Here is a 14,475-nt window from a genome sequence, read left to right on the forward strand (position 1 = left end):
CACGCCTTGGTTTTGACCCTGCCTCCAATCACTTTATCTACTTCGTCCCTCCCTAGTTCCTCTCCCCGCCCATAGGTCCGCCCACCTTTCTGGTATTTAATTGTCTTTGGGGAACTCGCCCCTTGTCAGTCTACAGGACCCCTAGTCTCTGGCTACGCCCATGCCACTCCCTTTTCCACTAGGCACTTCTCTTAGGCCCCTCCTCCCGTATCCTTACTACGCTCCTCCCAGTAGCCACACCCGATCAAGCCCCCCCACGCTTCCCTAAGACCCCGCCCTTTGGGCTCCGCCCTCTCGCCTGGCCCCGCCCCCGATCACCCTGGTGCCCCACCCGCAGCCATCCTACTAGCGCACCTGAAGCTAACCCCTGGCGAGCTGCGGCAGGTGCTCATGAGCATGGAGCCAAGGCGCCTGGAGCCAGCGCATCTGGCGCAGCTGCTGCTTTTCGCTCCTGACGCCGACGAGGAGCAGCGCTACCAGGCTTTCCGCGAGGCTCCGGGCCGCCTCAGTGAGCCGGACCAGTTTGTCCTGCAGGTGCTAAGACTGGACCCGGACCCCGCCATGGTTAAGGGAGCCTTCCCCTGGCTCCCTCCACAGTCGGGAGTTGGCTTCTGTCCCAAGTCCCGTGAAGACTGCCTCTGGCCTCTGAGCCCCCCCCCCCTTTTTTTTTGGTTTTTCGAGACAGTTTCTCTGTGTAGTTTTGTTGACCAGGCTGGTCTTGAACTCACAGAGATCTGCCTGCCTCTGCCTCTGCCTCTGCCTCTGCATCCAAAGTGCTGGGATTAAAGGCGTGTGCCATCACCCCACCCCCACCCCGCCGCCGCTCTGAGTCACAATTTAACTCCTTTGATGGCGGGGTTCCCACCCGAGGTTAAGGTAGAAGGGATGAGAACGTCCCCTAGGGGTTGTGCTAAATTTCCCAGCTCAGTAGTCAGAGGACTCCCTCCCCAGGCTGGGCAGAAGGTACTGGCTGGGGATGAATGAATCCTGGTCCCTGACCTTCCTGCAGATGCTGTCGGTTCCCGAATACAAGACCCGCCTGCGCAGTCTACACTTCCAGGCCACCTTACAGGAGAAGACAGAGGAGATAAGAGGCAGCCTCGAGTGCCTGCGACAAGCATCCCTGGAGCTCAAAAACAGCCGGAAACTGGCCAAGATCCTGGAGGTCAGGCCACTTCCCATCCCTGAGTGTTTAATCTAATCTTCAGTCTCCCGGGGCTCCCAGGCTGGAAACCAAAAGCTACACATGGGGTTAGGGGTGGGGTGAGCATATGGACCCCATCACCCCCGCCTTTTCCCCCTGCAGTTTGTGCTGGCCATGGGTAACTATCTCAACGATGGACAGCCTAAGACCAACAAGACTACCGGCTTCAAGATCAACTTCTTGACAGAGGTGAGGGCCAGTGGTCACTTGCTCCAGCTATCAGACTTGGAGGTTAAGCCTATGTCAAGTTGTGGCAATGGAGCCAATGTGGTAGCATACACTTGTAATCCCAGCATTTAGAAGGTTGAGGCTCAAGGATCAGGAGTTTGAGTCTAACCTTGGCTAAAGAAGAACCTAGCTCATACAACAAAAGTGTTCTAACAGGGAAGAAGAAGACATAATACCCACCAAGTTCTTCCCCTGGGTGAACATAGGCCCAGATGTGACTCAAGCAAAGGGCAGGAGTATGGAAGGTGGCTGCTCTAGCTCAGCTTCAGGATCTAGAAAAGTAGACCTGGGAGGGGAGTTGGGAAGAGTATCAAAGACTAAGAATTCTAAGAACACAGAAAAACCTGGTGTAATGTGACTAGAAGTCTGGTGGGTGGTACTTTGAGGAGCATTTGTGTTGGGCATCCCTTGCAGCTAAACTCCACCAAGACAGTGGATGGGAAATCCACCTTTCTGCACATCCTTGCCAAATCGCTAAGTCAGCACTTCCCTGAGCTCCTGGGCTTTGCCCAGGATCTGCCCACTGTACCCCTGGCTGCCAAAGGTAAGCTGGGTTCATGGGTGAGGGAGGCTGCTCTGAGCTAGGCATGCAGCCCCCATAAGACTTTGCTCCTTTCCTTTCTTGCAGTGAACCAACGAGCCCTGACTGGTGACTTGGCAGACCTCCATGGCACTGTCAGTGAGATTCAGGTGGCCTGCCAGAGCATGTCCCCCTCCAGTGAGGACAGGTTTGCTGTGGTCATGTCTGTATCCTCTAATCGCCGGTTCCAGCACCAGACTGGACTCTGGAAGGTTAGATAAAGCTGACTGCATCTCTAGTGGTCAGGGTAGACCCTTGCAGACATTCCAGGCAGAGGCTGTGTGTGCCCAGGGATCCTTTGAGAGGTTCCATCCTTGCTTATGTAGAGTCCACCTGCTTATGCCAAAGCTGAGTAGCTAAGATGGAGTTCCTCTGTGTGTGTGTGTGTGTGTGTGTGTGTGTGAGAGAGAGAGAGAGAGAGAGAGAGAGAGAGAGAGAGAGAGAGAGAGAGAGAGAGAAACTGAGGATTGAATCCAAGGCCTCGGGTATACATATATTCTACTGCTGAGTCACACTGCCAGCTCAGCACTGGATTTCCAACAAGTATGCTACTGTCAAGCCTTGTCCTCAGCCCCTCCCTGTGGGATTCTAGGCAGAGGCTCTACCACTGAACTACATCTACATCACTTTTTTTTAAAAAAAAAAACTATCTGCTTTTTTTTTTCCTGTGCTGAAAATTGAAATCAAGACAATGGACATAGCTAGGCTAAAACTCTACCGCTGAGCTATAGATCCAGTCTGGCCTCTTTACCTTTTGAGGCTGAGTCTCTCTGGGTTGTGCGGGCTGGCCTCAGACCTACTCTAAAGCCCAGGCAGGCCTTGGACTTATAGTTCTCTGGCCTCATCCTCCCAGGTATCTGGGGTGACAGGTCTCTGCCACCAGGCCCACCCATAGTTCCCAAAGTCTTTGACATGTTGACAATTATCTGTCCTCAAGGATGGTTGGGACCCAGATTTAATTCACAAGAGACAAGGAGAAGCTTGGCCAGCCAGGCCCTCTCAGCCAAAAGCAGGATGAGAAAGGTGATGGGGTATTGAGTCCTGAGCCTCCTGCACACTAAGTAACTGCCCTCCCACTGAACTGTACACTTTGAATTAGGGCCACTGAGTCTTTTCCCAGGACTTTCTTACAGTATACCAAATTGTGGAGGTCCATAGCGGGAACAAACTTACCCTTGGAGGACAGAAACAATGGGCATTTGAACTGTTTAAAGAAAGAAAGCAAAAAGAGTAAGGAAAGGAGGAAGGGCAAAAGAGAGTAGAAAGAAAAAGAGAAAAGGCCTGCTGTGGTATTGCACACACGTACTCAGAGGTACAAGCAGGAGGATCAGGACTTACAAAGTTATCCTCAGCTTTTTACCTAGTTCCCACCCAGCCTGGATTCCAAGAGAGCCTGTCTCAAATAAACACATAAACCAAGTGTCAAGCAGAGAGTCAGTCCAAAGTGAGTGGTCTGAGAAATGGGCAGTGAACCCAGCACACTGGGGCTCAAACCTGGAATCTCAGCACCCAGGATGCTGAGGAAGAAGGAGCTGGAGTTAAGGCGAGCCTGGGCTACATAATGAGATCCTGTCTAAAAACAAACAAATAATAATAACAAAACGAACAAACAAGGGTTAAGAAGACACTAAGCATAATTCCCCATGACGATAGCACCCCCTTGCGGAGAGAGTGAGGGCTGTCTAAGGCTGTACATACTGTAAATTAATTCTGCATGAAGTTAAGAGCTGGTGGCCTGGAACCAGTGGCGGGGGCGGGAGGGGGGCAGGGGCGGTCACGGGACACAACACAGTTCTCTGCCTGCAGGAAGGAAGAGTCCATCAGAGCAGAGAGGGAGTGGAGCAGCTAGGGCTGTCTGGGGTCACATTCCAGTCGAGGAGGGTAGAGCACCCAGTGGCTGTTTCCTTAACCAAGTCCCCTGGTAGTCCTTTCTGGAAACAGCGCAACCAGCTCTACGGGCCCTGGACGGGCTGCAGCGGGAGGCCATGGAAGAGCTAGGGAAGGCTCTGGCCTTCTTTGGAGAGGACTCCAAGGCCACTACCTCAGAGGCCTTCTTTGGGATCTTTTCAGAATTCATGAACAAATTTGAGGTGAGCCAGGGTGGAGGCTGTAGGGGCCCTTGAAGGGAGGTGGGGCTAGGAGAGCATCCGGCCCAAGTTCCTCTGGGAAAGGGTGTCCGCGAGTGGCATATCCAGTCTCTGATGGGATAAGGCTACAGCCTCAGCACCAGCCATCTGAGTAACCTGAAAAGGCAGGAAGAGTGTTATCAATTCTGGGACCACTGACCATTCCTCCCCATCTCCAGAGAGCGCTCAGCGACCTGCAGGCAGGGGATGGCCCACGCAGCTCCGGGATGGTTTCACCCCTGGCCTGGTGATAGCTGCCACCAAGCATCTTCTGCAGTCTGAGCAAGGAGGCTGATGCTGGAGGCTGCAACCCCCGAGGGATATGCCACAGGGTCCAGGGTACTTGATCATGCAGCTTGGCTGCAGGAAGGGCTTGGGTGCGGTGGGTTCCGAAGCCACGTATCTCCGGCTACCTCAGCTGCCTGGCCCTCTTCTGCCCATCCTCCTCTGTCTCCCAGACAGCCTGCCTGGCTTTCCCATGGTCACACCCTGCCTCGATGCCCACAATGGTGAATAAAATGCTGCTGTGTGTCAGGGGATGTCCCACCTGAGGGTGGATTGCCAAGTGGCCAGTGACCTGGAGCAGTTGTCTGTACTTGGTGGGAGCACACTACTAGGGATGTACAGTTACTTTCTGAGTCTGCTGGAGTGATCTCCAGACCAGAGATGGACACTCTGGGATGAATCCACTAAGCCAGTACCAGAAAGCCTAAGAGATCACAGCCTCCATGGCTGCTGGAGGAAGGAGGCAAGGCAAGATGAAGACTGTGAAACAGGCCTGTAGAGGCTGCAGATGTTTGTGTGGCAGCATGGGACAGGAGAAAGAACAGATAGGGGTATTGAGACAGCAGACTGGAGGGAGAGGAGAGCCACTGTTATTAGGCCTCTGAATCTAAGTTTTATTTTCTTTTATGAATTTATTTTGTTTTTGAGAGACAGGATCTTGTGTAGCTCAGGCTGGCCTCAAACTCACTACATAGTCAAGGGTATCCTTGAAAGCCTGATCCTCCCAAGTGTTTGGATTATAGGCATATTCCATATATATATATATATATATATATATATATATATATATATATATATTTGGTTTTCGAGACAGGGTTTCTCTGTGGCTTTGAAGGCTGTCCTGGAACTCGCTCTTGTAGACATGTTCCATATTCTTACCATTCTCTCTCTCTCTCTCTCTGTCTCTCTCTGTGTCTGTCTGTCTCTGTCTTTCTTTCTATCTCTCTGTCTCTGTCTCTGTCTCTCTGTCTCTCTGTCTCTGTCTCTCTCTGTCTCTCTCTGTCTCTCTGTCTCTCTCTGTCTCACACACACAGAGACAGAGAGAGAGACACACACACACACTCAGGATGACCTCCAACTCACCACTGTACTCCTGCCTAGGCCTTCCCAGTGCTGGCATTATATTATTAAGGGAATGAACCAGGGGCCTTGAGCTCACTAAGTAAGCACTCTGCCACTGAGCTACACCCCAGCCCTCTCTCTACTTTTGGGATGTGTCTTAGTTGCCCTGTCTGACCTTGACCTCACTCTGTAGCCCAAGTAGACCTTGAACTTTTAAGTCTTCTACCTTAGCCTCCAAAATAACTAGAATGGCAGGCCTGTACCTCCTAGCACAGCCAAAATCGAGAGATATGGGGTTTTAATTTTGTGTAAAGTTGGAGTGGGAGGGGTGTGTATAGAGCAGGTGGAGGTCAGAGGGCAACTTGTGTGGTTTGGCTCTTTCCTTCCACCATGTGGGAACTCAGGTCATCAGGTTGGGCAGCAAGCAGCCTTCCCACTGAGCCATCTTGGTTTCAATCATACCAGCTCAGACCTTATTTAGAAGTGGTCAGATTTCAGGTGGAGCAGTTGGGAGTAGAATGAAAGTCCTGAAGATTAGGGCAGAGAGGATGTGGAAATGGCTAAATGGGGTAGTGACACCAGTTTAGTGGCCAACTGCAGAGTTTTTCACCTGGATAGTGATGACATTCCCTGGAACAGGTTGTGTGAGTGGGGCAGGTTCAGGGTCAGATGACACAATCTGGGACATACATACAGGATCCCCAAGGCTGCATTGTGTAAGTCTAGGATAGAGATGTGTTGCCTGGAGCCTGTGGTGGGTGCAATAATGAAGAGAATTCCCATTACTTGTTTTCGGTGTTCTGGGCCCCAGATTCCTACAATAAGATGCAATAGGCATCTCTCCCCTGCTTTTGTTTCTCTTTGGGTCTTTCTCCTAAATGTGTTTACTCTGTGCGTGTTTGTTCAAGTATGTGCCACAGCGTGGAAATCAGAGGACAATTTGCAGACCTGGCTGCATGTGCCTTTGCCCAGGGCCATTCTTAAAATGTTTTAAATTAAATCTATATTGCTGGGATTTAAACCCCAGGCCCTGTGTGCACTAGGTTCTACCACCACGATACACCTCCAGCCCTTGTTATTTATTTATTTATTTATTTATTTATTTATAAATGGCATCTCATGTAGCCCAAGCTGGCCTTGAACTCTGAATCCTCTTGCTCTTAATCCCAGTTTCGGGGGTTATAGGCATGTACCACAAAGCTCAGTTTACCTTTATTTTAATTTATATCATTATTTTATTGAGACAGAGTCTCTGTAGCACAGACAAGCCTCAAATTTGTGGCAGTCCTCTGCCTCAGCCTCCTGCCTACTGAGACTACCAACCCCACTGCCTCACTTGACTTTTTCCAGGAAAAGCATGAATGGCTTTCATTCTGTATCTTGGATGTTTTTCTTTTCTGTTTTTATTTTGTTTATTTTATCTTGGATTTAAAAAATTAATTATATGTATGTGTGCATTCATGGGTGGGTTTGTCCACCTGAGTCTGAAGTCTTCCAAGGCCAGAATAGGGGATCAGATGTCCTGTAGCTGGAGTTGCAGGTGGGTATAAGCTGGGTGATCCTAACTACTGAGCCATCTCTCCAGACCCTCAGATTTTTTTTCCTCCTACGAAAATCAAACACCCAATAGGCAGGACTTGGAACCTTTTGTTTTTCTTTTCTCTGAGACAGAATACTATGTAGACCAGGCTACTCTCAGACTCTGTGTAGAAGATGACCTTGAACTGATCCTCCTGCCTCCACTTCCTCAGTGCTGGGATTACAGGCATGCACCACTACACCTGGTTTATACAGTGCTGGGGGTGGGACCCAGGGCTTCATTACTAGGCAAGCACTCTACCCACTGAGCATATGCCCAGCCCACATTTGGTTCTTGAGAGCCTTCCATAGTCCATGACTCTGAGCGCGTGTTCTCTCCCTGTTCCTTTCTTATGCCTACCCATCCCATAAAAGCAAGATGTATGTGTCAAGGAGGAACCTAGCTAGCCAACATACACTTCTCCCTAGCCACAAAACTTGTACACAGTGTCTGGTGCCTGTGTCCCTGGAAAATGGTGTCAATAATGCGTGTTGGACTGCTGGAGAGAGGCTTGGTGGTTTGGGCACTGACTGCTCTTCCAGAAGACCTAAATTCAATTCCCAGCTCTCACCTGGAGGTTCACAGCCAGCTGCCTGTAACTCCTGCTCCAGGCGATCTGACTCCCTCTTCTGGCCTCTACAGGCACTGCACACACGTGGTGCGTAGACATACATTCAGGGAAACACCCACACACTTAACGAAATAATTTGTTTTTAGAAACAATCCTTGTGGGTGGGGGGACCCTGGAGCTCAGCTTAGACAGCTTGTTGCTCATGCAGATAATGGGGTTTCCAATCTCACCACCCCGTGGTACCTCACAAACTCCAGGGATTTCTGTTCTGTTTCGTTTTGCTGGGGGGGGGGCGGTTAGTCTTCTGATGCCATTTTCTGACCTCCCTAGGCAACAAGCATGCACATACATTCATGCAGGTAAAACATCTATACACACAAAATTAAATAAATAAACCTAAAAGTTTTGATCCACCTTGTTGGCCAGGAGAGAAGGCTCAGTGGGTAAAGGTGTTTGCCACTAAACCTGACAACTTGAGTTCAAATCTCCAGTATGTATATAGGGTAGAAAGAAAGAACAAATTGTTCTCTGGTCTCTTTGCATGTACACACGGCCATATATGCACAAATAAATAAAGTATAATACTTTTTTTTTGATTTTTTGAGACAGGGTTTCTCTGTACTGCTTTGGAGCCTGTCCTGGAACAATCTCTCTATAGACCAGGCTGGGTTCGAACTCACAGAGATCCACCTGCCTCTGCCTCCCGAGTGCTGGTATTAAAGTCATGCACCACCAATACCTGGCTTATAATACATTTTTTAAAATCTCTGATGGAGCCAGGATTAGGAAGCACAGTTTATGCCTGGTGATGGTGGCACAGGCCTTTAGTCCCAGCATTCAGGAGGTAGAGGCAGGGGGATCTCTGAGTTCAAGGCCAGTATGGTCTACAGAGCGAGTTCCAGGACAGCAAGGACTACACAGAGAAACCCTATCTTGAAAGAAGAAGGAGGAGAAGAAGAGGTAGCAGTAGTCACAGTTTATTCAGAAGACGAAGCAGGGGGATAGAAAGTTCAAGGCCTGCCTGGGTAACTTAGTAAGACTCTATCCTTGAAATGAAAACCAAACAGGAGGAAGAGGAGGCTAGAGATGTATTTAGTGTCAGGGTGCTTACAGAGAATGCATGAGGCTCCAGTGTTCAATCTCCAGAATGGCAAAAAAGGAAAAAATTAAAATAAATTAAAATCTCTGTGAGATCCACAGATTACAGACATCGCCAGGCAAGGTCTCCAGGCCCAGGTAGAACTCAGTAGCACCTTCTTGAAGTTAGAAGCACATGCCCCTTGCCAGAAGATCCAGCCACTGGGCGGCAATTTGATAAGCCAAGCACTAGCTAGGGTTTCTCCTTAACATGCCTTGTATCTATCAATTTGCTATCAATTTGCTACATCAATGCTATGTAACACACTTGTTTTCCTCTACATTTTCCCAAATGTTGGACATGATTGGCAGGTGCTCTGCTGCTGAGCCCTGCCCTCCTCCCCTAGCTCTTTCCTCACTAAGGAATTCTATTTGAATTTTTTTACATCCATTTATTTATTTATTTATTTATTTATTTATTTATTTATTTATTTATTTGGGAGTGTCCACTATGGAGCCATGTGGAGGTCAGAGGGTAACCTGAGGAAGCCAGGTCTCCTGTGAATTCTGGGGATGAAACTGTCACTGGGGGATTCTGGGCAAGCACTCTGTGGCTGGGCCAAGCCCCATCCCCTTATTGGTGGATTTTAGGCAAGTGTTCTACCATTAATCTCTATCCCCACCCTCTTTCAAATTTTAAATGTTGAGATAGAGTCTTGCTAAGTTACCCAGGCTGGTCTTGAATTCTTTCACTTATAATTCAAGCAGCCCTAGGACCTGGGATCCTCCTGCCTCAGGTACCACGTAGTTGGAATCAAAGACCTTAACTCACAATGGTTTAAAATGACAACCACTTAGTGCTCAAGGTTTGGGTCACTTGGGCCATGCTGATATGAGCCAGGTTCAGTGGACACCCTCACACCTCGGCAATTGGTGTGAACCAGGTAAGAGGCTTTGCCAGTAGTGCAGGGGTCCCTCCCACATGTTGGGCTTTGGCAGAGAGAAAGCAAGGACAGCCTCAAGTGGTGGCTCATCCTCTGCCCAAAATCTGGGATCACTTTCATAAGTGAGGCAAGAGTCCAAGAGAACAAATAAGCAAAAGCCTAGAAAGTCAGGGCTGGGGCTATAGCTCAGTGGGTACAGTACTTGCCTAGCATACTTCAAGTCCTGGGTTTGATCCCTCGAACTGCATAAACAGGGTGTAGTGGTGCATGCCTGTAATCCCAGCACTGAGGAGGCAGAGGCAGGAGGATCAGAGTCAAGGTCATTGGAGCCAGTCTGAGTGACATGAGACCTTGTCTCATCAATAAGTCAATGCACACAAGCCTCTTGAGGTTGCCTCAGAACTGGCACGCCAGCTCTTCTATCATGTTCATTGTCAATGCCAGGGACAAGAGCAATTCAGATTGGAGAGGGAGAAAAACAAATTGTTTATCTTAATTTATATTTTGAGACAGGGTTAGCCCAGGCTGGCCTTGAGCTCAGGCAGGCAGATGCTGCAATAACTACATTGCATAGGGTGTGAACTCAGGGATATGGGGGAATCAGGATATTTTTGAAATGTACTATGTGGCCCCTTGACCAAGCAGATTCCAGACCCCTTAAGGTCTTAAGTGACAGCCAGGTGTGTTGATGCACACCAGTGATCCTGACCCTTAGAGGTAGAGGCAGGAGTTTTGAGGTTATTCTTGGCTACATAATGAATTTGAGGCGAGCCTAGGCTACATATGAGACCCTATCTCAAAACAACAGGGTCAGGAAGGTGGCTCAGGGTAAAGATGCTTGTTGCCAAGGCTGAGGATCTGAGTTTGATCCCTAGGACCCACATGATGGAAAGGAGAAAACTGACTCCTGAAACTTGTCTTCTGACCTCTACGTGCACACACAGCCTATTAGTGTACACACACACACACACACACACACACACACACACACACACACACACACACACACAAATAAATAAATTTAAAACAATGACAAAACAAAATAAAAAAAATCTACATGCCTCAAGCATGCCTGGACCGAGAGCATTGCTCTAGAGTGTCACCAGGTGACTTCTAGGTCACCTTCGAGAAGTCTCTCCCACAGACACTCCAGTGGGCAGCAGTGAGCTGTGCCTTCCTAGCAATCACTCATCCTTCTGTCAGAAAAAGCCCCCTGTATTCTTTTGGAATATTATCTCTCCCTTACTCCTGGCCAGAGAGCTGAGCAGGTACAGAAAATAACTCAGGGTCAGTTCAAGACTCAAGTCCAGATGGCTTGAAAGGGGAAGCTTCCGTTTCTCTGGATGTGGTGTATGTACAAAGGGTGGGAACCTCGTGGGGTGGGGTGCCTCCGTTTCAGCCCAAAAGATAAGAGAAGGTTCTATGTGTATGTCTTTGCCCTGGATCCAACTGTGCCTGAAGTATACATCTGGCTTTAACAGTTCCAGAGTCACCACATCCCTTTCCTACTGTAAAATGTTAATTTCTTTACCAAGGCTGGCTACAGACCTTCAGTGCTTCCAACTTGCCCTCTTCATTCATAAACACATCTGCCAATACTTTGGACAGGTGCCACATACAATGCTGGGTGTAGACACCTTATGGTCAGTATCTCACAGTTTAATTTCCTATATCTTATGGAGGCTCCCCTCCCCAGAACCAGTGCACAGTCCCATGTGTAAACCAGTGTGTGCCCCCTGCCCGGTTCCTCCCCCAAATGATAAAGTGTGGGTGCAGGCACTTATGCTCCTGGAATGAACTTGCTCCTCAACAATAGCAGTGACATAGCGTAGCCCTGTGAGGCTTTTCCCAACAGTGATACCAGGTGACGTTTACTAAGTAGTGTGCTTCATGTGTTTACATGGTTCATTTCAGTTTCCTTTCACAATCCTCTGAGGTGGATTTTGTGATCTCCTTTTTAAATAAAAGTCTGAAACTCATGGAAGTTGCTGGAACTTTCTGAATCCCAAAACTCCTGTGTATGGGCACCCAAAGCTGTTCTTCTTGGATGGAAATTTTTTCTTTCTTTCTTTCTTTCCTTCTTTCTTTCTTTCTTTCTTTCTTTCTTTCTTTCTCTCAACATTTTTTAAAATTTTATTTTAGAAGCACTCTTATTTACATATCTATCCTGGAAATTTCTTTATCTTTAAAATGTTTTATTTATATCAATTTATTGGGGAAGGGTGTCCCAGTTCATTTTCTATCACTATGATAACAATTATGGTCAGAAAGCAACTTGTGAAGACTAAAGTCCATAACTGAGCAAAGTCAAGGCAGGAGCTCAAGTAGGGTAGAAACCCAGAGGCAGGAACTGAAGCAGAAACCATGAAGGAAGGCTGGTTACTGGTTTGCTTCCTCTGGCTGGCTCAGCTACCTTTCTTATGCACCCCACTAGGGGTGGCACTGGCCCCAGTGTCCTGGGCCTCCCATACCAATCATTAACCAAGAAAATGCCCCAGAGACTTGCCCACAGGCCAATCCGATGAGAGCAACTTTTCAACTGGTTTTCCCTTATTCCTTCTTCCCATATGACTCCAGATTGGGATAAGTTGGCAAAACAAACAAACAAACAAACAAACAAAAACCCAGCTAATTAGTGCAGGGGGGTGCCTGCCATAGCATGTGGAAGTCCAAAGACATGTCTCAGGAGTTAGTTCTCTCCTTCCACTATGTGGGTTCCAGGGATTGAACACAACTATTTCTTATGTATATTTTGGAGGCTAGAAGTTCAAGCTCAAGGAGTCAGGAGGCTGGTTTTCTCTTGGCCTTGTTAAGTGGTCCCATCTCTCAGTGTCTTACATGATTTTTCTTGGTACACAAGGACCATGGTGTCTTTTTCCAGGCTTTTGTTTCGTTTAGGTTTTTTGCATTCTGGGACTGGAGCCCAGAGTCTTTGAATCCTGGACCAGTGCTCTATCACTGAGCCATGCCCTGGGCCCCTGTCCGTTTTGAGGCAGTCTCTATGTAGGCCAGGCATCTTGCAATCTTCTTGCCCCTGCTTCCTAGGTACTAGCAATACAGGCATTCCTTCTTTTTTATAAAGACGTCAGTACTGTTGAATTGGGACCCATCCATACAACCTCATTTAACATTAATGTCCTCTTTTTTTTTTTTTTTTTTGAGAAAGGGTCTTAATATGCAATGGTGGCTGCTCTCTAACTTGAAATCCTCTGCCTCTGACTTTAATGACCTCTTAAGGGCCTTGTACAAATACACTCACAACCTCTGATAGTGAACGTTGGTTGGTGCCTCAACCACTGAATTTGAGGGAAACCCATTTGAGTCCATCACAGTGCCTTTATTAACTAGTGTTGTCAGAATTTTCTCCTGAGTGGGGGATACTCCATGTCTACTCCCTCCTTCTGAAGTCTCAATGTCAAACCAAAGTATGATTCCACCCAAGTTCCCCTGCAGAACCAATGAGTTTATTGGGCTTACTTATGGTACATAGGTGAGGAGTTACTGGCAGGAGTGTAGGAAGCCCAAAGCAACCACATGTCTTCACCCAGCATGAACGATGACTTCCATAGAGACGGAGGCTCCTTCTCCCATCATATATTCTAGCACCTCCTGAGACCCCTTCCCGCCAGGCCACTGTGCAATTACGGAAACACTGCACAAGACTGGCGTGGAGGAGCAGCTAGATGGATACTGGGGAGAGTCTACAACCCAGCCTCTACCCGCTCCTTCTATGAGGGAATGTCAACAGTCAGTAAGGCCAGCTGGACTGCATCATCTTTGCAAGCAGGCACAGCTGGGCTCCCACAGGATAGGAGTTGTTTGGTTGGAGGGCACGTGGTTACCAAGGACATGATGAATAATTCTAGCCCCGGGGAAGCCTCAGAAATCTTTTGGTAAGGGATGCTTCACAGCGAATAGATTCTATCAGGCAGGGACAAGGTCCCTACACACATACACACACACACACACACACACACACACACACACACACATGGAAATCACACACACACACACACACACAGATCACACACACACCACACACACGCACACCATAAACACACACACACAGAGATCACACACACACACACACACACACACACACACCATGAACACACACACAGACAGATCACACACACACACACACACACACACACACACACACACACACCACATGTACCACACACATGTCACAGCACACACAGCACTTCTACAAATTTCTATGTGTGTACGCTATCTCCAGCTCATGTATTGTGATTCTGCCCTCCCCTCTCCCTATTCAGACCTATTTTGTGTGTGTGATTTCTTTTTGTTTTTTTTTTTCAGATGTATTTCTTTTGTTTTGGGTTTTTTGTTTGTTTTTGTTTTTGTTTTTGTTTTTTTGTTTGTTTTTTGAGACAGGGTTTCTCTGTGGCTTTGGAGGCTGTCCTGGAACTAGCTCTTGTAGACCAGGCTGGTCTTGAACTCACACAGGTCCACCTGCCTCTGCCTCCCGAGTGCTGGGATTAAAGGTGTGCGTCACCAACGCCCAGCTAGATGTATTTCTTTAAAAAAGTAAGTTATACTACATTTATTCGTGTGTGTGTGTGTGTGTGTGTGTGTGTGTGTGTGTGTGTGTGTGTGTGACCACCCGCATGTCACCTATGTGGCTGTCAAAAAACAACTTGTGGATCAGGTTGTCTCCCTTGACCATGTGGGTCCAGAGGACTGGAGTCAGGTCATCAGGTTTGGGAGCAAGCATGTCTTCCCTATGAGTCATCTTGCTGTCCCCTTCTCCCGTTAAAATCTTTATGTATGTATGCATACATGCATGTGTGTGCAT

At 48.1% G+C, this 14,475-nt stretch overlaps 1 protein-coding gene across 3 annotated transcripts in view; it reads left to right on the plus strand.

Moving 5' to 3' along the window:
• Grid2ip (Grid2 interacting protein) overlaps positions 1-4,672 on the plus strand; it is a 36,039-nt gene extending 31,367 nt beyond the window's left edge. For all 3 annotated transcript variants that reach the window (XM_027413574.1, XM_035444326.1, XM_035444325.1), the window contains 7 exons: positions 338-534; positions 1,010-1,165; positions 1,307-1,393; positions 1,847-1,976; positions 2,061-2,179; positions 3,938-4,102; positions 4,318-4,672. In XM_027413574.1, the coding sequence (XP_027269375.1) occupies positions 338-534; positions 1,010-1,165; positions 1,307-1,393; positions 1,847-1,976; positions 2,061-2,179; positions 3,938-4,102; positions 4,318-4,389 (926 nt within the window). In that variant the 3' untranslated portion in view covers positions 4,390-4,672. The remainder of the gene's footprint in view (positions 1-337; positions 535-1,009; positions 1,166-1,306; positions 1,394-1,846; positions 1,977-2,060; positions 2,180-3,937; positions 4,103-4,317) is intronic.
• The last annotated feature ends 9,803 nt before the right edge of the window (positions 4,673-14,475 follow it).

The sequence above is a fragment of the Cricetulus griseus genome, chromosome 4 (assembly GCF_003668045.3).
Source record: "Cricetulus griseus strain 17A/GY chromosome 4, alternate assembly CriGri-PICRH-1.0, whole genome shotgun sequence".
NCBI classification, from domain to species: Eukaryota; Metazoa; Chordata; class Mammalia; order Rodentia; family Cricetidae; genus Cricetulus; species Cricetulus griseus.